This window comes from Fringilla coelebs, assembly GCF_963513975.1.
Source record: "Fringilla coelebs genome assembly, chromosome: 1".
In the NCBI taxonomy this organism is placed as follows: Eukaryota; Metazoa; Chordata; class Aves; order Passeriformes; family Fringillidae; genus Fringilla; species Fringilla coelebs.
Window position 1 is genome coordinate 39069649 of NC_140028.1, and position 27581 is coordinate 39097229.

At 40.5% G+C, this 27581-nt stretch overlaps 1 protein-coding gene across 4 annotated transcripts in view; it reads right to left on the reverse strand.

Annotated features, from left to right (window-relative positions):
• Positions 1 to 1773: 1773 nt before the first annotated feature.
• The window catches only part of FAM110B (family with sequence similarity 110 member B), a 111478-nt gene continuing 85670 nt past the window's right edge, over positions 1774 to 27581 (reverse strand). For all 4 annotated transcript variants that reach the window (XM_084226450.1, XM_084226449.1, XM_084226451.1 and 1 more), the window contains 2 exons: positions 20883 to 20949; positions 1774 to 5442 (listed from right to left, as the gene is read on the reverse strand). In XM_084226450.1, coding sequence (XP_084082576.1) covers positions 4024 to 5136 — 1113 coding nt within the window. In that variant the 5' untranslated portion in view covers positions 5137 to 5442; positions 20883 to 20949 and the 3' untranslated portion in view covers positions 1774 to 4023. The remainder of the gene's footprint in view (positions 5443 to 20882; positions 20950 to 27581) is intronic.

The window sequence follows — 27581 nt, forward strand, 5'->3', positions numbered from 1 at the left end:
TTTGTTAAGACTACTTTTCTCAATAAAATATTTCCTATAAACAAATGAGCTCTGAATATAATGCACTAAACATTATCACCCCATAATCAATAGGTATCAGGAAGACTGTTTTTAAGGTTTAGTTCCCCTCCTGTTCTCCTGCAGACTGCAATTATTCAGCTCTGTACTGCAGAGCTCCATTAAGCACTTTGTTTTTCATTCAATGACTGGAATCAAGTGCGTATGGCCTCCACGGATGGATAAATTGCTGTAAAAAGAGATAAGTCAGCAATACTGATTGGCTCTGTTGTCTGAGCGTGCCTTTTGATTTTTGAATTACAGCCAAAAGCATCATCATTCTGTGTTTCCCCTTCAAAAGCCCTCGGTCACTCAGATGGTGCATACACTCACAGCACACAGCTCTCCTTTGCAGAAACAGTATTCATATAAAAAAGACAATTTCAGTACTTGTATTTGTTGAATGTAAATTTGTGGCACAGATGTTTTATCTCTCATCTTTCATGACATTGTTACTATATAATATGAAGTGATTGAAAGACTAGTTTTACTTTGTTGCCCACCTCTTTGACTCAGATAAATGGTTTACCTCTGTGCAAAGCTGCAGGTAGCTTTGACAGTGAAACTGGTCACACCATTTTTCTGTTCCCTCTCTGGCAAGTCAAAGTAACAGAACCACCATAAACCTCTGTGGTGGTTCCTTTTGTCTGTGTGCATGTGTGTGTGTATGAGTTCATACCAATCACTGAAGACACACTGCATTTTTCTTCACTGCTGTGGCCAGTACTGTCAGTTCCAGCTTTCACAGGACAGGCTTGCATTTCCCTCCAGAGCTGCAACAAGAGCTGTTGTTTAGCTGTGAACACCTGCTGTGCACTTTGTACCTGGGTAAATGCCTGCTGGACACAGCAGGAACAGGACCAGAACAGGTCCCTGATGCAGCATTTCAGCTGGTTACAACTCTCTGTGAATTCAGCATTCAGCACTCAGGAATCTCCTAAGGCAGAAGAGACAAGTAATGCACTCTTGACACGACAGGATTACCTGTCTGCAAAGGCAGATAATATATAATATTATATTGGATAGAATGGTTATTCCCCTTTGAATACAAAAACTATCAGACACCAACGATTTGGATTTTATGCAAACACACAGGTAATAACAAGACCATGGTCCTGGGGTGACTAATAATTAAATAATAGCTGCATAATCGGCAATAAAGTGGCAAATAAAGGCAACTGTTACCTGCTTGTTCAAAGCCTTGTGAACATTCTGCAATCCCACGATTTCTATTACTGCAATCTCACCAGAGCTGCAAGTCCTAGTGAAGGTCTAGGCCCTGTAAAATCTTATTCATGTGCACACTGTAGGGAGCAGTGAAGGCAGATCAGCACCTGTGCTTTTCCAAAGGTGCTGCCTAAGATTTTGGGTGAGGAAACCCCCTCTTACAGACAGCTCACAATCCCTTTTGTGATTAAAAGGAAATGAATTTGATTTCTCAGGAGCCTATGGCCTCCCAACAAATCTTGGAAAACAAATTCAGAATACTAGCATATGCTGTAATCCATTTTCTAGTTATAAAAGCTTCTTTATTACTGTTTTTGGCTGACAACACTTGAGATAGCATGTTTATCATCATTCTTAAAACACTTGAGAGAGAACAATGTGGGTGCATTTTTTATTTCGGTTTTAACTTCTTTATTTCATTGCTGTACAGCTGCATTACACTTGGCTTTAATCCCTCAAGCATTATTTTCCTTGGCAAAACAGTCACTGAACTGAGTAGAACTTACTATTGGAAAAATATGCTTGAAAAACCAGTGTCATGTCAATGCCAACTGAAACCCATGGAGCTTAAAATGTCACAAATGGGCCTGTAGCTGAAATACAGAGCTCCTCTTTTTTTTTTTTTTTTGTCTGAGCTAGGAATGTTGTAAGTCTTAGGTTGTGAAGTCAACTGTAAAAATCACAGAGTAGCCTCCTGAAGCTGAATGTGTGCTGAAACTGAATGTGTGCTTCCCTCCCTCCATAAACAAACATTTAGAGAACAATTATATAAAACTGGATGTAGGATAATTCCATAGGAAACAAATGAGTGCATGGCTCCGCTTCCAGTCTTGCCTGCATTAACTGTAGCTATCTGTCATAAGCTGGGCTACAGGCTTCTCAGAGAAAAGAGAGAACCCAACTTTGCAAAACATCTTTAATATTCAAATATATAAATAAGCACTACTGAAGAATAATTCAGAAGACTGCGGTGATTCATTACGAACAGATGCTATAAACGGCAACAGTAACATTGCTAGGTAAGGAAGAAGCAAGCTATTTTAGGAGTCTTGAAAATCTCTTCTAGTTCTTCAGACAGATCATGCTGCTATAGTTATTTTATAAAAAATTATATTCTGAAAAGCACTTTAGTAAAAGAAACCTTTTACTGGAACTATTATTTAACCAAGACCTTCTACAGCACTAGAACACACTGCAATTGAGTTCCTGATACAGTTTTAAGAATGGGAGGGGTGAAAATAAGAACAAAAAAACCCTACCATACCTGCACCAGGAGCTATTTATTAGCATAACACTCTTCCTTTTAAAGATTTTGTAACAACTGAAGTATATACAAAGTCTTACAGCATTTACACAATAAAAAAGTTTCCTATTAGCTGATGTAGTATAAGGTAGTGCTGCAATTTACTTCAAAGCATGAATACAATAATAATGAAGCAGACCACTGTACTTTCAACTTCTCCACTACCACACCACCACTGTCAGTTGAAATGACAGTTAATTAAACCACTGGGAAGACAGACTGTTGAAAGATTTGTAACAGGTTGATTCGCAGCACCAACCATCTTAAGGAGGAAAAAAAAAAGAGAAAAGAAAAGCTACATACTGTCATGTTTCTACACTTTCCTAGAGCTGGAACAAACTTTCACAGCCTTAGATATAACATATGCAAGACAACATAATCACATTTTTTCAGATATAGTTCAGCTACTGAGTGTATTTACTTCTGAATAGTAGGCGTTATATTGATATGGCTGTGTGTTTCCATTTTTGTTCATTAACTCTTCAAATAGGTCTACAAAAAAAATTAAGACAGCATGGAGTTTGTTGTCATGATGTGTTTTGACTAATAAAGGCATTCAATATCAGCTATAGGATCTAATTATTCCTGTCAAAAGTTTAAGACCAGGAATCTTTGAGTAAAAATCGAACCCACAAAATCCTGCACCTGCGCCATTTTCATCTGTTGACTCCAACCTTCTTTAAGCTTTTCCAACTGGTATAATACAAAACCATTAAAATGCTTACGCCAACCCAAATGCAAGTCTCATTTAGTTTATGAGAGGCCAAGCAGATTCACTAGACTACTTCTGCTGGAAAACAGAGGGAGCTTACCTAGGAAAAAGAAACTTTTACTGAACAGTGCCTTACTACAAGTAGGGATATATAGTTTAACAACGATACATAATTTAAGAACATAGCATTCTTTGCCTTTTAGAAACAGCTTTCGTGTGCCAATAATGCACTTTGTACAAGAGATAAGGCTGCTTTGCCTATCGTTGTATGCCTAAACCTCGTATTTCGGCCAATTCCACTTCTCTTCCCCCCAAAGGGATTCTGTTTCAACTTGGAAACGAGTAAAGTCAGTTGACAATATCTGTATTAAGACAAAAAGTGACATATATAAAATCCACGAGGAACCACATAAATACCAAAGAAGTCATATAACCTTTCCATGTAAACACTTTGATTATACTGAAGCCCTAATCAGATTCTTGTCTTAAACTTTTGGCAGATAATGTGTATGCTCAGCCAGGCTTTGTAGTTAGTTACTGTTCAAGTGGAAGCCAGGTCAGCTCACATGTTGACAGGCATGCAACTTGGAAACATTGCACAACAAGCAACACAAAGAGATTTGAGAAGGGTACAAGACTTCAAGTAGACTTCACAACCCTTCACAAACTGAATATTAACAGACAAAGATACAGTCCTTGTTTTTTTCTACGGTGGATTTCTCTCTCACACATGGGACACTTTCTGTGACTCTCTAGCTTGCTTGATGCTATATAACCACTTGATGATTCTGGCATTCCTTTCAATGGCAGAAATGCCGTATGGCACACGGTCATTGGCACTGTCATCATTTCTAAGGTCACTGTTGCTGTCCTGAGACTGTTCACAGTCTGAGCTAATCATGCTTGCACTGCGAAAGTTGAGGGATATAATATCAGAGTTAGCCCTTGCAAAGTTTTCCATCCCAAGGTTTTCAAGCTCTTCAGGATCCAGTCCGCAGTAGTTAAAGAAGCGTTCAACGTCTGCGTCAACGCGAAAGTATCTGTCGCTTAAGTCTGATTTTGACCGCTGCAGGGAGGGTCTTCTACTAACTCCGCATCCAGACTCCACTGCCTCAATCTCTGGGGATTTCAGGGTGGCAATGGCAGCGATTTTGGGCTTTGGAGGCAGAGGTGGGGCTGAACTACTGCAGGGTATTGCTTTTAAGGGCTTTGCACTAGTTACTTTCCTAATGTCTGAAGAGCTGTGAGAGACATGCAAGAAAGTCTCTGCTGACTGATCTAGGAGCCTTCTGCTGACATTGGAGCTGCTCTCCTGGGGGCTGCTCCGGCCCTGCGTGGGGTAAACCTTCAAGGATTCGGCGAACGAATGTCGGTTCAGCTCCGTCGAATCGGCCCTGTGGGGCGGCCAATTTCGGGGACCGTGCTTATGCCCTGAACCTGAGCTGGAGCCTTCGGAGCTGTTGATGATGTTCTTCAAAATCTCGAGTTTCAGATTTTCTCTCTGGACTCCACTCTCAGTCTTTGCATTGTTGCTGAAGACTTTCAAGGTGGGGCTCCCCAGCGCTCGCTTGGCTGCAGGACAGACCGGCGGCTTCGCCAGCACCGCCGGCTTCACAGGCTCCTGCTTGGCATTGATGACCTCCTGGCTCTTGACGTATTTCGCCTTGTCGGCTTCGAGCCTCTCCACCGCACTCAGTCTTTTTGGATTAGGCTCCGCCTGCCTGCGAAAATAGTCAGGTCCTTTGTTCAGGATGCGGAGAGGAACGGCAGACGTGAAAGTCACGGCAGGGCTGACCGGCTTCACCATGCTACCTGTCGGTAATGTTTCTGTAGGCATGTTTGGTGGTCTTTCCCCCGCAGCCGTTTTGGATTCTTCTCTGGGATCTCCTAAATGCACGGTGCAGAAACATGTACATTAAGCACAATGAATAGCCGATGAATCCTGGGATCTGAGCGTTAGCAGCAGCGCCTCATCTCACAGCTCATTAAATAGCACTGCGTTTCTCTTTTAAAGGCAGCCTTTGTAGGGCGAGGGCACCCGACACAAGTCCGTATTATTCTGCTCCGCTGGCTCCTTTCTTCTCACTGAAAGATGTGGGAGTCTGGCCGTCCCCTCTGCGCTCCACGAGCGAGCGGCAGCGATCTGAAAGGCAGAATAACCAACCACACGTTAGCGGGAGCTCCTGACATCAGAGCGATAGCAACAGCCGCTCCCGGCCCTCCTCTGCCGCCGGCGCACGGGCAGGCAGCGCGCACGGAGCCCTGCCCCGCTCCTGCCCAGCACCCCTCTGCATCTCACAAGATGTGTATCGTTTGATATATACACCCTGAGCTTGGATTTAACAAAATTATATTGGGGGAAAAAAAAATTCTAAAAAAATTAAGCTTCATCACGATGCAGCCATACATTTCTAGAGAGAGAAAGGGAGCAGAATGAGACAATTCAGAGACTTGAAGCCACACATCTCCCAGTAAAAAGCACTTCATATTAATATATTTGGCTTAATTAAGTAGATTTGTGAACATGTTTTATCTCTAACTGCCAAACATTTTTCTCCTTATATGCAACATACTGTATAAATCTCAGCAATCAAGTGTATTTTCCTTGCTCATTAAATCGTCCAGAAAACAATCTGGTCTAAAAAGCGGAGAGCAAACAGAGACATGAAGAGTTTTAAGTGCAATGCACATCCTTCATTGCTAATCAAACATAGAATCAACAAATAAAGCCAGGAGATGTCACTAAATCCACCAATTCCAGTTCCTAGTCTGTTTGAACACTGGTATCCATAGCACTGGCGGTCCAGCAATAAAAGAAGAGAAGGCCTTCCAAGCTTCATGATCACCTTCCAGGCTTAACAGAACAACAAAAAATGTCTTTGGTTTTTAATGTAAGATTTTGGGAACATGAAAAGCCATTGTGACTGTGTTTGAAAAACAAGAACTTGTCTTTAACATGTAGATATAATAACATGTAGATATAATATCTTTATACATGTAGATATAATAGGTTTTCTATCAAGCAATAAGTACAAATAAAATTTCTCTTCATCTAAATTATTTTAAGGTTTTATCACTGAGATTGTCACAACAGTCTAAAATCCAACACCATGGATGATATTACAAGTGCTGAAACAATTTTTCCTAAACGAGGCACTGAAGGGCACTTATCATGGAATCTACTTTTCAAGCAGTGATTTCGCTAATGGGTCTCATTTGTTTTATTACTGCCCCATTAATCTATGCTGCCCTCTTTAATATCCCATTTCTATTATCACTGTGATCTTCAGGGAGAGAAAGAAAAGCAGCTGCTACTTCTTCACTCTATCCTAAAGAACACAGAGCAGCATCCTTCCCTGGGATGATTTGCTTTCATGTTGCTGTCATCCTATCTGTTCATATCCATCAATACCCAACTTGAAATTCCAGCTGAAGTTACATTAACAGTAAAAACAAAACAACCTCAATCACTGATGATCAGAAACATGTGATATATATATATATATATATCCACATTAAATACTATCTACATATTATCCAAGGTCAAAGTGAGCAAATAAAATATACAAATGCTGTAATGAGATTATAGGGAAAACCTGAGCTTTCTCCTGAAAACCTGAGCTTTCTCACTGTCACAAGCATTCTTCAAATACAAACTAACATATTTAGGTAGGTGATAAACCAGACACAGATTCAGTGCAACTGAAAGGGTAGTGAAATGTTAATTAAGCTTCTCTTTCAATGTTGTTTTATAAATCCTAGTGCTAACTCCTCAGCAGTTTGACTTCCTGAATTTAAACTAAGTCTCCCTGAAAGAGAAAAAGCTTTCCTCATTTGAATCAACATATTTATTGGTACTGTTTTGAAATTAAGTATGAAACTTCCAAATGCACAGAAGGCAATTCCAACTTGCATCTGCACACACGTTTCTCTTCCGTACACACAAAGCAAATCTTTCCACATTGCCAGCTCAGAGCTGGATGGCTAAGTGCCTGTATAAATACCCCATTGATACGTGTATTTAATACTTGTGTGCAGAAAGCAAATCTGTGTGAGAGCAGGGGCTTTGTCAAGATGAAGAAAACCCCACAAACAACTGAGCTCTTTGTACTTAACACTGTCACCCAACCGAGTTAATACTACTTGAGTAAGCAAGACAACTTTCCTGCTTGACCACTGTCACTAAGGTGACCATGGTCCTGGTCCTGTCCCTGAGGACAGCTGCCAACCCCATCCTCCTCCTGGTGAGTGGCTCTGCACACCACTACAGATCAGAGCTATGGGAATCCAGGCCTCCAGCTTGAGGCTGCTTTTGGAAGTCTTTTCCCAGCATTTAATAACTTCCTCACTTTGGATAGCCTTCATCAATGACAGCAAGCATTGCCCAGTAGGCTGAGCATCCACACTGGCTTCAAGACCACATTTAAAAGGAAAAAAAAGAAGAAAAATAAATCCCACCACGCATGCGTGTTTATCTGAGAGAACAAGGGTGCTTGCTTGCAAGCACACATGGAGCAAAGTGCCCCGAAATACATGGAAATATGCTACAACTGGCAACATGCTTCAGGCATGTCTAGAAAGAAAAGCAAGGACCTGGTGAGGAGCCAGGACAGAAATGTCCACCTGAGCCAGCACAGGGAGCCTGGGGGGTAACAGCCATGGAGGCTTTGTACTTGTGGGGCTCTGCTATAAATTAAGGAACATACAGCTATGAAAAGGGATCAACTTTTTGACTTTTTGAGTATTGTTTAAATTGCTCCATTTCACTGAAGTGCTGCACTTGAATATCACCAGAAAGCTTATTCAGTATTCTCATCTCAGAGACATAAAAATTACAGATTTAACCAGATACAGTTAAAAAAGAAAGTGTGATGAAAGAGAGGTGGGTTAATGCAAAATCTAATGAAACTTCTGTCTGTGCTGGTGATGGCTGCAGCATCATCCTACTGCTAACTGGGAAAATGAGTTCAATTCCTACCACCTTCACTTCTGTCCATGGGCACCTGAAACACCACAGCATCACTACAGAGCCTTGCTACTTAGTAATTTTATTGTTAATGACAGAGGCCGAGAGAAGCAGTACAGTGTAGTCTCAGGAAGACGTAGACTCCAGTTGTGAAAATCATCATTGCAGCAACCAGGGCATAGAAATGGCTTTTTTTCTGGCTTAAGCTCTGAAGAAACTCATGGCTTAGCCATCTGAATTCCCTGTTGGGTACATCTCTGGTACCAGTAACACCCTGCAGAAATTCAAAGGCAAATCGGTTTTCTTCACCCACTTCCAGAAAATGTGTGAGTGTGAAATACACCTAGGGACCCAAGAAATGTTCCTTTCTCTCTGTTTACATCCAAAGGTCTGCTGTATAGATGCAATCCTTCTATGGACTTAACAGTGTTTTTCAGGATTTATTTACTCTGGATTTCCATTACTGCTCTTCCTCACAAAATTACTAGACTTAAGAAATTATTTCAAGAAAAACAAAGACAAAAGCTTATCCATGCATTCAAACATAGTTCTATTTAATACCATGCATACATTAATAAAATCTTTCTGAAAGGTCTTACTGAGCTCCTCTAATATCCCACAACTATTGCACACCTGCTGAGTAGCATACAAAATGCACAAAGTTTTGGGGTTTTAAAGCTGAATTTTCAGCCAGACACTTCAGGATTCCTTTGTGGCAGAGGGAGAGATTCAAAGCACTTAATTCATTCTAGGCATCACAATTTAATCACTTGAGTCCATAATATGCTTGTCAGATACTCATATTTAAATAACCAATGCACTATCTGCATGATTTAGGGGAACACAACACAGCCTAGAGCAGCAATAGCTACATGACTAACATTAACTACAAATAAATCTCTTATAAAATATTCTTTCCTTACTTTAAAACCAAGGCATTAGGAAGAGATAAACTATGCAGAAACTTTGGAATGCCAGGTCCATATATTCTAAATATGCAGTTTCTTGAAATGTATGAGAAATTTATGAACAGACCCCATTGTGGCAAGATTTATTTCTAGCACTAGTATGAATACAATAGTATTGTGCAAAAATAGAGTTCATTTTTTCCTCTCATACCTAAAACTGCATTCTAAACACAGACTGAATGGTGTCAACTGACAGTAAATGACACACTTCCCTCCTCCATTCTGTGGTGTCCTGTAGCTCCTACGCATTTGGCCACATTTCACCCAGTCTTTGTCTAAAAGTATCCACAGAAAGGCATTACGTATTTTAGCACTATTCAAGTCACAGAAAAAGCAGCAAAAAAGCCATGTGAAAATGTAGTCCAGATGAAATGAGTGAAATTTCTGTCCTTGACTTTGGTGAGGACATTGCTTCACCTGATGAAGTTACTATGAAGCTCATGCTCCTAATTCATCCCTCTGGGACAGCAGATGAAGGGATTGCACAGAAGGGAGGGTGATGTACAGTGGATAAATATAATGAAGGCTGACAGCCTTTACTCTGCCTTCCTTGATATTTAAAGGCCTGTGTCAATTTTATTTTCCAGGTGATAAAATATAACTACCACTACCTCAAGATGCACCATAAACATGACATAAATTCCAGTATAAGTAATCAAGAAGTGGCTGCAACAGGACTCAAAGAGATCACAAAATAAAACCTACACAGGAATGCAGGACACAGACGGAAAATGTCAGGTTCCCCCAATACCTGGGGGCACTCCAGAGCTGCAGGCCCCATTACAAAGATACTGCGTATTTAACAGTCACTGGAAAGCCTACAAATGAGAGCTTCACTGAGAATCACTGGCTACAGGTCTGCGTGCTAAGTTATACTAATATGTATGCCTAAAACTGATACAAGTTATTCTGTGGATAATTGTCATTGCAAACCTCACATATATATGCTACAAAGTTTAAAAAAAATGGGCGAAGTCTAAGTAAACTTGGCTGAAATTGATAAAAGGTCATTCATATCCAGAATGGCAGCAGTATTTCATTTTTTAAGCCAATTTTAGATAAAGATGCGTATGCTGTGTAGTCTTGGTCTCATATAATATTAATCAAGATAAAGCATGAGGAGATGAAATAGTCTTTCAGATCTACCATTGCTCAAAATACGAATGAAAGTGCCTGTTTTCAACTCTGTTCCTCCCTAAAACATGGTACAGTGAACAGGAAGAGCAACTGTTCAAGTATACATTTAAACCTTCAAAAGGTCATGAATAATGTGAACTACAGTGACCTGAAGCTAAGGGTGGCTGAATTATGTAGGCAAGAGAAATTTCTACCAGGTGGGAAGGTAGTAACTTTGGCAAAGGCAGTCACTTTTCACTGTTGATGTGTTACTTCCAAGAAAAAAAAGCCCAAACTACAACTAGCACTGTTTGCAATAGCTTCCATAGCTGAGCATAATACAGGCTGATACATTTATGCTAATTCTGCTTTGCTCTTACATCAAAGGCTTTTAAGACAAAACTCTCCATAAATACAACAGTGTCACCACCGAGCACTCTTTCTATTTTCATGTGAAGTGAAATGGATGAGGCTTAAAGCAGGACGTTGCCATAACCAGAAATGCTAACACTGTTAAGTTGAAATAATGCTGGGAAATCCATGGAGGTATAAACATCTGGAAAGCCAGAAAGCAACCTAGCAGCTACACTTACATACTAACCCTGTAATGTATGCCTAGACCTCACTGGGAGCTGGATAGAGATGCCTCTTTGAAAGAAAAAAACTTTAGAAAGTATTTTGCTTCCTTTTTAGTTCTGAAATCCATCACTGTTACATCTCCTACCCAGCAGCAGTAATCCATTCTCAGGGATGCTTCTGGGTTAAATACTGCCCTATAGACAACTCACAACGATGAAAACTCTAATTTCTTTCAACAGGCTGCATAGATGCAGAAGAAAGCCCAGAAATGAAATTCCCCTATCTTCCAATGAGACAGTACAAACCAAAATAAAATGTCTTATTATTAGCAATACTACAGGCTGTTTTTGTAAAAGCTGTGTTTGTAAATCAGTTTTGTTTTCTTTGGACCCCTGTGTTGCTTAGACAGCAAAGTGTTCTTTGCAAAAATTTTAGTCCCTCATTTTAACAAAACAAAACAAACAAACAAACAAAAAAAACAGAAAAAAACCCCCCAGAGAAGGCCTAAAAACTTTTATTATAAGGAATATAATGTTTTACTGGATTTGCAGCTTTATGTGAATATTTCTACCCTTACTGCTTGTTCATCATCCAGTGTCAATGGTCTCAAATCTAAACTGCTTTTATACTTTAAATTCTACATCTCTCCATAACCATCATGTTTTAAATTTACAGCCTCCTCCTTACAAAAAGGCCACGATTCCCAGTTTATCCTGTGGGCTTCTGAGCCTACACAGTTTTCCTAGGATCTTTTATGCACTTCTAGAGATCAACACAATCCCCTTCTTCAGTACAGGATACTTGTCTCTGGTGTTCAGCTACATTTCAGAGGTTCATCAAACCCTGGTATAGGTCCCTGCTGTACAAAGTCCCACCTGCTTGGTCCCTCTTCTCTGGAAAAAGGGAGGCTTTTACCTCTCTCCTACTTCTGCAAGATGCAGTAACTGCTGCTCTGATGGAAGGAGCAGTGCTATCTGCACTACACTTTTCCTTTTTTTCTACTGATAGGAAAAGCTAGCATCTCATCTTCTTGCTCCTGGTAGATGTCCTTCATGGCCATGTTTGGATTTGGCATCCTGGTAAATCACCTTTTTTTTCCTGGTAGTAGTGCTTCCATTGGTTGGGGGGAAAAAAAGTTAATTGGGGGTTCACTGCTGCAAAGCAGGGGAAAACAGAGGGAGACAGAACAACAAAATAAATTCAATTATGTAGCTCAGCGAAAATGTTTTAAATGGAAAACTTTTCATTTCAGTTCCCATCTCAAGTCCATGGTAATTCTTAAAAAGCCCACTTTCAGAGTGAGACATATTTTAAGCCACCAAAATCTTTATGGCAATAAGTTCTGTAGAAATCATATGCACTTGCAAAGAAGGAAATAAAAATCCATCCACAAAAATGTGGAGATACCTCTGCAAAACACCCTCCTTCTAGTATTACCACAGATACATCACCTCACTGGCAGGATTCTCAGGCTCCATCACCCATGTGGTCCCCCCAACAACACTGCCAAGTCTGGTCCTCAACAGCAGAAGCACAAGTCTCATCAGTAATCAGGCAGCTGGGAAACAGCTCAGTAACTTCTGCAGCATCCCTCACCAAAAAAATTATAGTTATTAACTCACCTACGGAACATACATCTTGATAGCAGTATTTTCAAAATGCCAATTCTGAACCATTTGTCACACTGGGATAAATTAAACACAGTCCTAAATCCTTAAAGTGTTTGAAAACTTGTATGAATGTTAAAGCACTCTACTGCAGCATAGCAGTGCAGCTATGGGATTAGACTTGACCTTAATTACACTATGGAGTAAACCCTAAAACATAGACCACCTTGGCTTAGAAGAACTTTATATCTTGGAAATGCTAACAAATCAAGCCAGATCTAAATGGGTAAAGTGCAAGTGTGGATTTTCAAAATGAATGTTTATATTAAATGTGCAGTGTGCCTCCCAATACAGCCTTGCAGTCAAAGACTAAAGGACTCATGACCAGAAGACTTCTGTAGGTTCATCTCCTTCATAGCTACTGCTGCATGGCAACATCAGGCTGAGCCTTCAAAACTTATCAGCACCGAAACACACACATCTAAATGGCATTTTCTGTGGGGAAACAGAGTCTGTTCACCATTAAAGTGACAGCAGTACTCATAAAATCTTGGGTAGCTGATATTTAAGCTTGGATCTCACCACAAAGCACGTGCTCCTCTGCCAGTACTTTTCTCCCTCAACCAATCCATTGAGAATCCCTTCTGAACTCTTCTGCCTGCCTGTGTCCTGAACATCAAACCAAGCCAAAACCTGGACACTTTCCTCATCTCACACATGACTTCCACGGCTGCCCATCTCCCCTGCTTCACTTCTTTGGAAGGGAACTGTGAAAAATCTGGAATGATCACGAGCATGTAGGATAGCAGACACGTTCAGGGAAATAGGCCCCATGGGCATGCCCTGAGCACCCATGCCACCTAGCATAAGTGAAGTAGGGTCTTATATCTACTAAGACACTCTAAGCCTAATGATAAATCCCAAACTGTAGAAAAACCAGGGATGCCCTCTCCTTAGTCATCCACGTTGTCTCATCCAGTACCTGCCAGGCCTCAAAACACAGTCAGAGCTGGGGAGGATGACAAATAAAACACTTCCTCCACTAGATTTGGAGTCCAGACTGGAAGCAGCCTTCCAGGGCAGGAACTCAAAGTACCAGGCTATACCTTGTCTTACACAAATGTCTCAAATGTGGCTGTCAAGGGTGCCAGGCTCTTTCCAGAGGTGCCAGTGACAGGATAAGGAGCAATGGCCATAACCAAAAACAGAGAAGTTCCACAGAGGAAGAACTTCCTTACACTGAGGGTGTCAGAGCACAGAAACAGGCTGCCCAGGGAGGTTGTGGAGTCTCCCTCCCTGGAGACATTCAAAATCCACCTGGACACCTTCCTGTGTCACCTGCTCCAGGTGACCCTGACTTGGCAGGTGGGTTGGAGGAGATCATCTCCAGAGGTGCCTTCCAACCCTAACAATTTTGTCATTCAGTATGCAAAGACAGATCCTTTTCCAGCACTTTCTTTCAAAGGCTTCCACTTTAAAACAAACAAACAAACAAACAAACAAACAAACAAACAAGCAAACAAAGTACTTGCAAGCTTTCTTTAAATAAAGAGCAAAAAAGACCACATATGGTACTTGACAAGGAAATTGGGTTACTAACCCTGCCCCAGTGCAATTAAATAATTTCTAGCAAGCAGAACACTTCAGCTGAAATAGGAAGACCAACTTGATTCTTCCTCAGGAGGTCAGAAACTTGCCCCAGTTTGGGGACTGGGGATTTGATCCAATCTCTCATTTCTCAAAAGAGTTCAGCAATCTCTGATTTTATGTACATAAACACTGCTGCCAGCTTGTTCATGTGGGAATGGCAAAAATTTACCCAACTGTCATAAAAGGCCCGAGGCCCTGAAATATCAAGTTGTCATGTTTAGACTCTTAGTTATTGATGAAAGTTCTCTAAAACTGTTTACAATGAGAAATACATTAAAGGAACATAGTATCATAGGTATGAACAGATTTTATGTGAGAAATAACCATAAACCCACAATGAAAACAGCTTAAGTTAGACACTCCCTTGCAGTTACTCATCCTGCAAAACTCCAGAAATGTTCAAATACATGAAAACCCAAAGTAAACAAATACAGCCCAGAAAAGAAAAACAATTCCAACAATTTATGCAGTGAAAAAAACAGAAACCATAAAGAGCTATTATAAATGGAAAAAGACACCATACTTAAAATTTTCTTTCCTTTAGAGATGTATGTCGTAAAGAATCTTTTGAAAATGCTTGTTTTCAAAGTTTCAAAACAAAGCTTAATAGCACCTCCATGAATTTTCTTACATGTTGTGAAAATATATTTGAAAGAAACAGTGCCTAAGTGTACAGAATATTTCTTATAATACTTGTCAAGATTTTAAAAGCAAGAACCCAGAAGGCCACCTAATTATTTATATTTAAGTATTTTCTTATTTTAACACCTTGTTACATGGAAAATTCTTTTTAATAAATTCTATGCATGAACACAAGTATTTAATCTTTAGAAATAAATATTAAAATAAAGCTAATTAATATCTGCTACTGATATTAAAAACTTACAAGGCCACCTTTAAGAGGCAATACAGCAATTAAAAATGAGCATAGTAAAACCAGTACCATTAGAAAAATGATAATGTTCAGCCAGGGGGATACAATAGAGCGGCCTAATTCTGACAACTGTGGACTTTGAGCTGCTCTTCTGATTAGCTGTGGGGTCTTGTTTGTCAAAACTCTTTGCATTAAACAGCCTTTTCTGAAACATGAGATATTATTGCAGTAAGGTCAGCATGGTTATTTAAAAATAATGTCTACAAATGAACTGTCCTGAGTTAACCATTTCTAAGCATTGCATTTCTAAGCTCTACACACATGAAATATTGCATATTTTTTTCTTAAATAAACACACTATAAAAGTTTTGACTACGTAAAAACAAATCGAGGCTTTTTAAGATTACATTTTGAAAAAAAAAAACCTCAGCAAAAACAAACCATACATGATTTACAGCAGTGTTCTAGGGCACTGCAACCTTCAGAGCAACTCCATGAATCATTCCTTTCATTTTTGAATGGTAAAATTATGTTTTTCTCTAGATAAGAGGACATTTTCCCATACCACAGGATAGTTCATTCCCCTTTTCTCCAACCTCATGCCTAAAGGTACATGCTGTTAGAACTCAACAAAGAAAACTGAAGGCATGCATAGCATTATGTCTTGAAGTATCTGTATATTACAGAGTTCTTCAAGCAGATGGTTGAACATACCAGCTTTGGTGCTGGAACACAAGGCAATTTAGGTCCTAATTATTGTTATGATGATGTTGCAATTAATGATTACAGCTGTATAACTCAACACAAGTACTACACTTGTGCAGTCACACACTTGTGTGTGCAACCCCCCAGTCTATACCACCATTGACTACAGCTGTTGAGGTGTTTGCTGTTAGAATACACTGAGTATATTTTCTTCCTGGTTGCTGTATGGGAAAGACGTGCCACAGAGTCCACATGTTAAGCTACAGATCTTCACAAACTGTTCACAACCTATTTAAATGGAGATGAACATCCAGCTCCAGTAAGGCCAGTAAGGCTTTTGACACTGCCTCTCACAACAACTTGTCAATGAGCATCCAAACTTTCGCATAATAAGCAAATTTGACACTCAAAGTGGGGCTTTGTATTACTGTTTAATTTAATGACCCTTCACTAAAACGATGTTCTTGAAAAGCCTTATTTTAGAAATCAGACTGTCCAGATTCTTTTGAATGGTTTTTGCCTGTCTGAGGGGCTAGGTGAAGTTATGATGATGATGATGCTGGAAATTCTTCCTGACCTCCGATTTTAAGAAACCATAAAATCCTGACCATCTTAAAGAAAACAAAAGCTATAACAAGTCATGATCACTGCATTTAATTAAATGGAGTGAGGAAGGCAGTGCAGGGACTCCGAGAAAACAAACAAAACAAACTAAAGAAACCCAAAACCTGGAATTGTGAGTGTGGGGACAGACAAAAGAAAAGTGAGAAATGACAAGACACAGAGAGGTAGAAGAGAAATGGTATTAACCAGGCAAACAGAGGAGAAGGAAGCACTGAAAAGTGAATTGGGAAGGAGGAGTAGATAACAAGGACAGAGAAGGATTATAGGAAAAAGGAAGAGACAGCCCAAGTTCTCTTCCTCATCCCCTCTCTTGCAGCTCCTACATCCTGCAGAAGGAACTGAGCTGGCATAAGGGCACTGTAGAGAAAGGTGAAGCTCTCAGTGAAGCTCCTCCTGAAGCAAAGCTCCTGCTAACCCAGACCATTTTTGGTTTGCAGGGAAGAGATACATCATCCCTCTCCTGCAGCCTCTGTGCCTGGGGCACACTGTCTGCTGGTCTGCTGAGCTTAGAAGGCTGGGGGCAAAGGAGCTGCCACTGGCTGGTTGGCAGGAGCACATCACAGAGGGATACCAGGCTCAGAGCACTGCGAACTGGCCGGATGAAAATGAATAGTGGAGTAAATCCAGCAACCAGAAATACTGACCAGTCAATTGAATGAGTGCTGAGGCTGGCTGCAGACTCCTCAGTAAATCCAGTTCTTCTTTTTGGCAGTGCCTCAGACCCCTTTCATATGCTGATTGCATGACCAGATACACAACAGGCTTGTCCCTGGGGAGTCCTGAGCCAGGGATGCTCTCCATCCTGCCCTCACAGGTGCCACAGACTATTGCTTAGAAAGTCTGCTTCAACTACTCTTCTATTCCTGCCCTCCCTGAGAGCATCAGACTACCTACCCCAAGATTGCAAAATATCTATTCTCCTCTAAGATATGTGATACACAGCTACACTAAGAGATCTCCCCTCTTCTGTAAACAAAAGTAAATCTCCAAACTGGAAGTTAAACACAGGATTGATATTGGCTGCCCAACGTAACGTAAGAAATTCATCCCAAACCCAGAAAGTGGATAGAGGTATGCCAGTCTTGTATCTACCTATTTATCTTCATTTAGAGATGAGCATCAGCCAAGTTTTATAGTAGTTGACTGAAACTACTTAACCTTGCATGGCAGAGTTAAGATGCCTAAAGCGGACAAATAATGGGATGCAGAAACCAAGGTGCCAAACCTCAAATGAGGACACATGGCGTCTCTTTTTTCATCTGCCCATGCCTGCTTCATAAAGGTGACCTCTCCTGCCCAGCTGCTCTGCCAGCACACCATCCCCACCACTGCTGGGGAACTGAGTCCCACCACTGAAGACGTCCCTCAGTCCCAGTTCCAGCTCATCACTGATCTGGACTGGTTTCAAGGCATTCTTTAAAAGTTAATGTAAAGGTAGGGCTGGCTGCGTCACCCAGCCAGGACTGAATGCTGCTTTCATCATAAATCACAAATCCAATTTTTTTCTGTTGACAAAATGAGCAATATATTTCCAACAAAACTACAGACCTACTGGAGCATCTGCATGAACACAAAACATTGAATCCCGTTTCTAAGATGGCAGAAATAAATCCCATGCATCATGACATGAGGGAGGTAAAAATATGAAACGTGATTGTAAAATTAGTGTAGGTTAACTTGTGATCACAAAAATGAACACAGATCTTTGAATGTTCCTGGTGTCAGTCCATGGCACAGCTAAAATTGCTTTTCTGACTTTATTTCATACTATGGATGAAACGTATCTGGAATTTCAAGTTCCCAATTCCTCAGCTGATAGAAATGGCTTCTGAGATGATTTTCACGTTCTGGGAACAGATTTTTACCCTTAAATTAGCCATGTGTACTCTCAGACTTAGCATTTTGTCTTGAAATAAAACAGCAGTTATAATTGTTAATTTAAGACCCCACACAATGCAAATTTATGTTCTGGAGCCAAATATGCTGATTGGAAACAGATGAACATGAAATGCCTTTTACTGAGCAGAATTAAAACTAAGTATTATTAGTGAAGTGTGTTGCTAATTTGACACATGACACATCAGACATTGATTACTGATTTTTTTTCTTTGCTACAATGAAATACCAGAAGTGCCTTATTAATCTTTCAAGACTTTTACAACCGTTGTTACAAAGTGCCACATGTTCAGCTCCTGTCCCCTCCTGTCCTCATGGGTTTCAGCTGGTTTACTAGCACTCACCAAGGATGAAGCTACTCTTTCCATTATTCCTGACACCGGACTCCTGGCACCTTTTGTTTTGGAGCTTTAGTGACAAAAATAAAGAATTTAAGCTTTAATGCTCATCTTCTGCTCAGACCTTGTGATCAAGCTCAGAGTGTTGTGGATGGACTTGTGCCTGAGGACTCGAAAAAAGCACCCCAGCTTTCAAAATGGGCAGGAAAGAGAGAACTACCAGCCTCACTTTCCTCCCTGGAAAGGTGATGGAGTGGCTTATTCTGAAGGCCATCTCTATCCACATGGATGACAAGAAGGTGCTCAGGAGTACCAGTTTATTACCTCACTAGTATCATTTTAATATCTCACTAAAAGTAAATCATGCTTGACCAAATTGATTTCCTCCTGTGATCAAACAACTACCTGGAGGCATGGTGGGAGAGCAGTGGATATTGCCTACCTTGACTTCAGTAAAGCTTTTGACCCTGCCTCTCACAACATCCTCATAGGCAAACTCAGGAAGTGGATGCCTGGACAGTGAGGTGGATTGAGAAGAGGCTAAACAGCAGATCCCAAGGGTCATAATCAGGGGCACAGGGTCTAGTCAGAGACCTGTCACCAGTGGTGTCCCCCAGTGTGTTCTATACTGGGCCCAGTACTGCTCAACTTGTTCACCAGTGGCTGGGATGAAGGGGCAGATGCCACCTCAGCAAGTTCACTGAAGACACCAGGCTGGGAGCAGTGGTCAATTCTGCAGAGGGCTGTGTGGGCCTTCAGAGGGACCTCAACAGTCTGGAGAGATGGACAGAGAAGTATCCTCTGAAGTTTAACAAGGGCAAATGCAGGCCCTGCATCTGGGGAGGAACAACTGCCTGCACCAGCACAGACTGAGGGCTGACCTGCTGAAAGCAGCTGTGCAGAGAAGGACCTGGGGGTCCTGGTGGACAGCATCTGTCCATGAGCCAGCAGTGCCCAGTGGCCAAGAGGCCAAAGGTGTCCTGGGCTGCATTAGGAATGACATTGCCAGCAGGTCAAGGGAGGTGATCCTGCCCCTCTCCTCAGCCCTGGTGAGGCCACATCTGGAGTGCTGTGTCAGCTCTGAGCTCCTCAGCAAAGGAGAGAGACATGGAGCTCCTGGAGCAGCTCCAGCAAAGGGCAATAAAGATGATCAAGGGACTGCAGCAGCTCTCTTATGAGGAAAGACTGAGAGAGTTGGGCCTGTTCAGCCTTGAGCAGAGAAGACTGAGAGGGAACCTCTCAGTCTATCAATGTCTATCAGCATCTGAAGGGAGGGTGCCAAGAGGATGGATCCAGGCTCTTCTCAGAGGTGCAAAGCAACAGAACAAGAGGCAACAGGCAGAATCTGATCCACAGAAAGTTCCACCTGAATATGAGGAAGAACTTCTTTATCAGCAGAGCTTCTTTACTGAGCACTAGAACAGATCGCCCAGAAAGGATGTAGAGTCTCCCTCACTGGAGAGATTCAAGAACTGTCTGGACAAAATTCTGTACTTTAGGATGATGCTGCTTAAGCAGGGAGGTTGGACCAGATGAGCCACTGTGGTCCCTTCCAACCTCATCCATTCTCTGATTCTGTGTGACTTGGTATTTGGAAAGCAGTAGTAATAACCAAATAAGTAACAAAAAATTCTGAAGTGCTGAGGCTACCAGTGCTTGTTTTCACTGAGGGTCTCTGTTACAAAAAGCTAACACAGCCTACTGAATGGAAAAACAGTAACCAAAATACAGGCTGGGAATAAAGGAAGGTAAAAAGCCTGGAACTACTGGAATACTTCCAAAAAGGAGTCAGGTAAGTAACAGAAATAAATAGAAAGCTCTGGAGGACTAAGGCAAGAAGTGTTTACTTGCACTGGAGGTCTCCATTGTAAAAGCTAAAACAAATTTACTGAATGGAGCAACTGTAACCAAAGTACAGGTTGGGAATAAAGGGTGAGAAAAAGCCTGGAACTACTGGAGTACTTCCAAAAAGGAGTCTGCAACACATACATGGCTACATGATGAGGGAGAGGAGAGGGAGAGGGAGAGGGAGAGGAAGAGGGAGAGGGAGACTCAATCTTTCTGAAACGGCATTCAACTATATACTTGCAACTAATGAATCTGCCAACCCAATGGACTAGTAAATGTGGAGGAAGAGAAACTCATTATTACAACATACCTCCCAAGATAGCAGAGGAGGACATAGTAAAATCATTCTGGAATTGCTCTCCTTTTATCAACCTCTGGGAGAAAAATGTGCATTTTTAATTCAAAAAGGTACCTGTGAAAGTAGAATGCCAAACTCTTGTCCACGCTCCAGACAGGGGAATGTAATGGTCCAGGGGATTCTGAAAAAAAAAAAGACAAAAAAGAATATATGAAAAAGGCATTAAAAAACCCAAAAACACAACATAGCAGTGCAAGTGCATATATGTCAGTGTTGAAGGTCATGGAAACAGGACACCAAGGCCAGCCCATGCCAGGAGAAGGGAGGGGAAGAAGTGCCAGGCAGCCCCAGCAGAAACCGGGACTATTTCACATGAAAGCTGAGATAAATGATGACATCAACGTGGCTGAAGCCTGTGAGCTGTGTAATAATAACAACTAATTAAAAGGTCATTAGGGAAGTCTCAGAACACAAGCTTGCACATGATGCAGTATCTGATGTGTGAGATGAAATGCATCTGGGCTGGGGATCAATGAATAAATGCAAACAGGGCCAAAATGTCAAAATGCAATTTTTAATTCACTGATGAAAGATTTAAAAAAAGTGCCTTTTAAGTTCCTGTTATAGATAAACAATCCCTTTTGTTGTGTTTTTGGCTATTTCCAAATAAAGAAGAGAGAAAATACTGCAAAGAAAAAAACACAACTGTGTTTCTATGATAAAAATTTAGTAGGGCATGGAATCAATGTCAGCTACTTTACAAGTAGCTGAGGGAAAAATATCAATATGTAAATGGAAGTGTTATTTCAGGGTAGCTGCTAGTTGATTTTGACACGAAAATATGGAATCTCCAGTGATGGTCTATTTTTCCATACTCAAAAGTTAAGGCCAAAGAGCAAAATATTTGTGTGCTCAAAAACCTTCCCCACATCCCTTGCTGGGAGGGATGACAGGACATGTTCCAAGCTAACAACGAAAAGCACAAAAAAATCTACTCTTTAATTTTTATAAGTCTATATGTAAAAATTTTGCTTTTTTTTTTCTTAGTCTGTTTTCCTTTTCTAAAACATTTATTTTAGACAATTCTTTTTAAAACCATGGCAGTACTGTATTTACAAAACACTACTCCCATCTAGTCAATCAATACATCTTTCATTTCATATGCAACACCTTCTCCTTTTTCTACACAAAATTATTACCTACTTTTTGGAGTTTTAAGCCAGTTATTAAAGTCCACACAAAAAACCCATACCTTTATATTTTGTGTCACCTGCTAAAAATGATTGCAAATATCATCACAATAAATAGACTGACAGAAAAGCACATAATTTTCAAATTTTGAGATAATTTTCCTGTAATTAAGCATTTGTGTATGCAATAGGTAAGGGAAAAATAAGTCAGTGTATTTCTTAGGGAGGAAAATACCCCTGGCTGTGGGATGCAGCTTTCTATACATTTTTTTATGTGGAAAAAAGGCAGTGATGGAGGAAGGGGAGAAGCAGTTTTCCTCTCTGCTGTGAGGCTGGTGACAGCCAGCAGAAGGGGAGAAATGCCAAGCTAAGGAAGACCCACTATCATAATGGCTGTAAGAGAGCTCCAGTACAGTTACCACATAAGTGCATGCACAAAGGAGTTCTCATCTTCCTGTACCAACAAGAATACACTTTTACTTTCTAAATGATACAAGTATATAGACATAATGACTAACATACATGTGGTTTATTCCAATAGTAGTAATTCAAACAGACACATTTATGATATGAATGTCAGCATGAACTATGAAATACACTGTTTTTTAGTGAACACCAGTGTACACTATCCTAAAATTGTACAGCCTATTTCATCTTCTAAGTGTTCTAACGAGGTCACAGTAATAAAAAGTGGAAGTATTAATACTGGAGTAGTTATTGTACAGTGAGTTGCTGGTGCCACAATAAACATACTGCTCCAGGTCTCAAAGATTTCCCAAGTGGGGCTCCATTAAACTGTGAAACCACCAGGAAAGCACACACCACACAGGCTTCACTGAGCTTGCCTCTGGACCCAGGACAGAAATGACTGAAAAAGATATACATACAAAACTCAATCAGGTAAATGTTCTGTGGAGCTTTTAGCACATGATGGTTTCATCATTCATGCTACAGAACAAAACCCAGTGATGCTATTTAGCATCTGCAACAGCAGTGTGCACTGACAAAACTGTCAATGGATAAAGCTTAGAGAGTAATGAAGAGGCAGACCAAGTTCTGAACTAAGTTACAGACTGTGTAAGTTCTTCAACATAACACACAAGATTCTCATGCATGGGACCATGAAGCAGCAGTGTGGACAACTCTCTGTGAGGACTCATGTCTCTGCCAGCAGGACAGCAAATCCTCAGGCAGGCAGCACTGGTAGGTGAAAGATGAACAGCCCAAGGCAGATGAACAGCCTTGCAGGATGCAGGATGAACAGCCCAAGGCAGAACTATGTACTAATTGCCCTGTTTGAGCAGATGAACTCTTCTGGTAATAGATGTCCAGTAGCACCTTATCAGTCCAAAACAGTGCCCTTCAGCAACACATCTCAGACAAATCTCTTAATCAACACAGCACCCTTAACACAGTTGAGAAGGGCCACATACACCACAGTGAATATTTTTAAACATTAACACGGAACTGCAAGAAAAAGTAGAGAAAATGAAGAATATAGCATAAATTTCAGTAGAATTATGAGCAATGACTTATCAGGATAACTAAAAGCACCAGATCCTCCTTTCCCAATTTAATATACGAGGTCTCACATGAATATTTCTCAAGTTCTAACTACTCAGGCAAGTGCAATTCTTATGTGTTTAGCAAGCACCACGCCAGACCCCTGTCACCAAATTTTGGTTACTCCAGCCACCCCCCTGTATGGCCCAGTTCCAATGCAGAAAAACCCAGAAAGGCCACCAACAAGTTACATGCACTTGTTTTTCTCCATGAAAATATGAAAGGAAGATGATAAATAGGCAAGAAATAAACAGGCCCTGCTTGTCCCATGGAATTTGCAGTAGAACACAAGGCCAGCCCTGCACTGGAAGAACCAACCCTCTTGTGATAAACCAATACCAAATGCTTGGCCTCCAACAAGGCAACTTATGTCTGACAACTACTATAGTTGATTCTTAGCTGCTTTTTAATCCTTCTTCCTGGATCTGGAGGCCCAGGATTTCATTTCTCCTGCAGTTGTATGACTCAGATGAAAATACAGCAGGGTATGTTGCTGCACAGCTTTACACTGGATGCAGGGTAGAGTTTGAAAATGTTTGTTACCATTGAGAGCTCAGTGCTTCTCGGTGATGGATAGACCTGCTTCCTGCAGGCAGGCACAGTGGGGCACAGCTGCCATGGTGTGCAGTCACCATGCCATTCCTTCCTCACTGACAATCCTTCTTAGATCTTTTTTTTCCCTTTGAGTAACTTAACAAGGCTGGTGCAAGCAGATTTGCATCACAGAATCAGAGAAGCACTTGGGTTCAAAGGGACCTTAAAGATCATTTGGTTCCAACATCCCCACCACGGCAGGGACACCTTCCTTTGGTCCAAAGCCCCATCCAGCCTGGTTCACTCCAACAGGAAAGACTGATCTCTGCAATACTTCCTCTCAGGAACTTTAGGTGCCCCCACAATGTTTCTCTTAAAAATCAATAATAGATATGCTGATGCAGTGCCAAACACTCAGCAGGTGAGATATGTGAAAAGAAGGGATTGGTCACTGGCTCCTCCTAGACAGGTGCAAATGGCCTCAACATGAATATTTAAAGCAACTGTCCTTATCTTTTCAGTTCTCTTTGGAGGGAATAAAAAGAGAGAGAGAGAGAAAAGAAAGAGAAAGAAAAACCAAAAAATACTCTAAACCATCTGAGATCCAAAACAACATAAGGACAGCCAATATCAGACTTCTCAAAATCACAAAAATCATGACACTGAGTGGCATACACAAAGCTGGTTTCCTTTCTGAGCTTCAGCTAAGATTTAATCTCCTCTGTAAGGGCAGAAAATGCCTCACCTAGACAGGGAGCGCCCAAACCAAACCAAGATAAGAAACTCTGGACTGGACTCAGACTGTAAAAAAATATTAACTTTAATTATATGGGTGTGAGCTACCACTTTCTCCTCTGAACTGACATTTCTCTGTAGCTTTTTTCTCTATAAAATCCCACACTCATTCAAATTTCTTTCCAAAAAAATCCTCCTGGAATGCCTAGAAAAACAGTCCACAATGGCTGGGCAGCTGGCATACTGCAATGGCTCATTATCCTAATTTCAACAGGAAATCTCTTATCTGCTGCTGAAATCAAGGTCAAGTGGAAAACTTTAACAACTACTATGAGGAGATCTGTGCATCTAAAGTTAAGTCTGTAACTAGATAAATTCTAAACATTTACATCATTTTTTAGAAATGTATTTTTTTTGACCATTTGGTAAGCAAAAGGATATGCAAATCGTTCAGGCAAGAGTGATGCTCCTTTTCAAGACAGAATGACCGACTTGGGGACAGCCACACCCAGGCTGGGTACTGGCAGAACAGAAACTCTCCTGCCATTTGTGATGCCAGGCCACTCCAGTAATACACCACATTTAGAAGACTCATTAAATAATATCTTCACAATGAGGTTGAGACCTTTAGAACTAAGAGTCATAGAAACATGAACATAACCTACAAAATCACAGAAAACTCCACCTTTTTCCAAAGTGATCCCTTTAGCTGGTCCCTTGCCAGTTGAATATTGTTACAATAAAAATCACCCATGACATGAGAAAAACAAATCTCAGAGTCCTGTGACTGGCATTGCACATTCAAAATTTAAAAACCCCAAAGGAAGGAATGACCAAAGTGTTTGCCACATAAGCAAGAGCCCAGTGAGGATTTTAAAAAGGAGAAAGAAGCCAGCCTAACATCTGGATTACTTATTTGAGAATCATCTGAAGAATGGAAGAGACATCTGTCCCTGGATATTATCAGCAGAGGGACACATCTCATAACAAATTCTCAAAGGCATTGTCAAGGATGCATCTTCTTCAGCATCTCTTAACTCAAAAGCATGGTGTGCCCCATGCCTGGGGTAAGCACGCAGGCACTGTAGTGAGGATTCAGGGATTGTAGCTGATTTTACTTATTTTTACTTGCTGGAAAACAGGGAGTTTTATTTCTCAGCCTGGCTCCTCTTTAGACAACCACAACATGAGAATTGCCAAAGCTTATCTCAGTTTAATCTCAGAGATATGAATCTTAATGAAGAATAATTAAAGCAAAGACTGTTTTGCCTTGCTGATGGAAACTGAAATGAAAGAAAAATGGGATGAAATTATTGTAAAACAATTTTCAGATAGGCAACATCATGCCAACTACGTGCATCTTATGAAAAGCTAAAAAATTTATACCTAAATTTAGTTTCTATAACTGCTCTCCTTTTTGCCTTCATATAGGTTTAGAGAAGTCTTGCCCTGTAACATTAAAATCATAGAAATACCACAAGAGGAAAAGTGAAAACCAGACATGAAACTTTATTTGAACTATGTGGATGACAACAAATCTTAACTAGGACACCACACGCCAACATGTGCAGACACACAGAGAGGAATGCTCTGTGCCCAAGCTGGCCAAGCTGTAAATGAGTGAAGAGAGAGCTGGAAGCTGCTGCCCATGCTCTGCTGAGGAGCACACAGTGCTCGAATACACCAGGAGGTGGGAACCACAAGTTACACGACACAGTGTTTCCCATGAGTAAAAAAAAAATAAAATAAAAAATTAAGATATATATTAAAACACCTCCTAAACATATTTCTTTGTAAAAATATAAATCTCACCACTTTTTTTGGAAAAAAAAAAAGTAATAAAACAAAACAAACCCCAAACAATCAAGGCAGTGACACAGCCACAAAAAAGAAACGGAAATGTTTAAGAGAATGAAATTCAATTCATCACTGACCTTTGCCTGAATGAAACACTGGGAAATTTTGCTGGCTTTGGTAACTGCCAGCAAAAGGTGATTTAAAAAGAGTGATGGTTTATATGAAATATTCATATTTGGATGTGTCAGTGATCTTGCTCAGAAAGTGTACCTGGTGTTTCCCTTAATGGAATCCTCTATTTCTTCACTTGCATAGCAGTTTTTTGTGTTGATCTCAAAGGTCTTTTCCAACCTAGTTCATGCTGTGATTCTGTGTTTTGTTGGCTTTTTTTTTAATGAGTCTCACATAATTATGATTCACAAATATTGTAGGTAGCCCCTCATTCTGACAGTTAACATTGAACAGATTTTTAAACAAATATAATTTTACTTGGTATTGCCTAATCTACCAAAAAGGAAAACCAATTTTTGAAATAAATAACTTAAGCTGGAGAGATGTAACTGGAGCACATTTGAAGCATACTATCTTTCCCAATAGTTAATCCACTTTATAGATATAAAAAGGTTTTTATAAACAGATATACTTTTTCTGATAATTTTTACCAAAAAAAGAAAGATGAATTCAGACACTGAAAAAGCTAGGCTTGTATCTTTCATGGAACTGCTTAATTAAGTCTAAATTCAGAAGTTTTGTGTATACTTTGAAGAGGCAGTTAGCATCCAAAAGTCAAACTGTGACCATGAAATAGGTGCTTGATGTCTATGGAGACCAAATTTAGCAAATGAAATTGGAATGTACAAAGTTGAAGACTGCCTTTTGAAATATTAGACTTTGTGCACTTTTGCACATGAAGAAGTGAAGTGTCTTACATGAAGAAGGCACTATGCAAGTGGAAGGAATATAGTCCATTCCTCCTCACATCCCTGGCCCATCA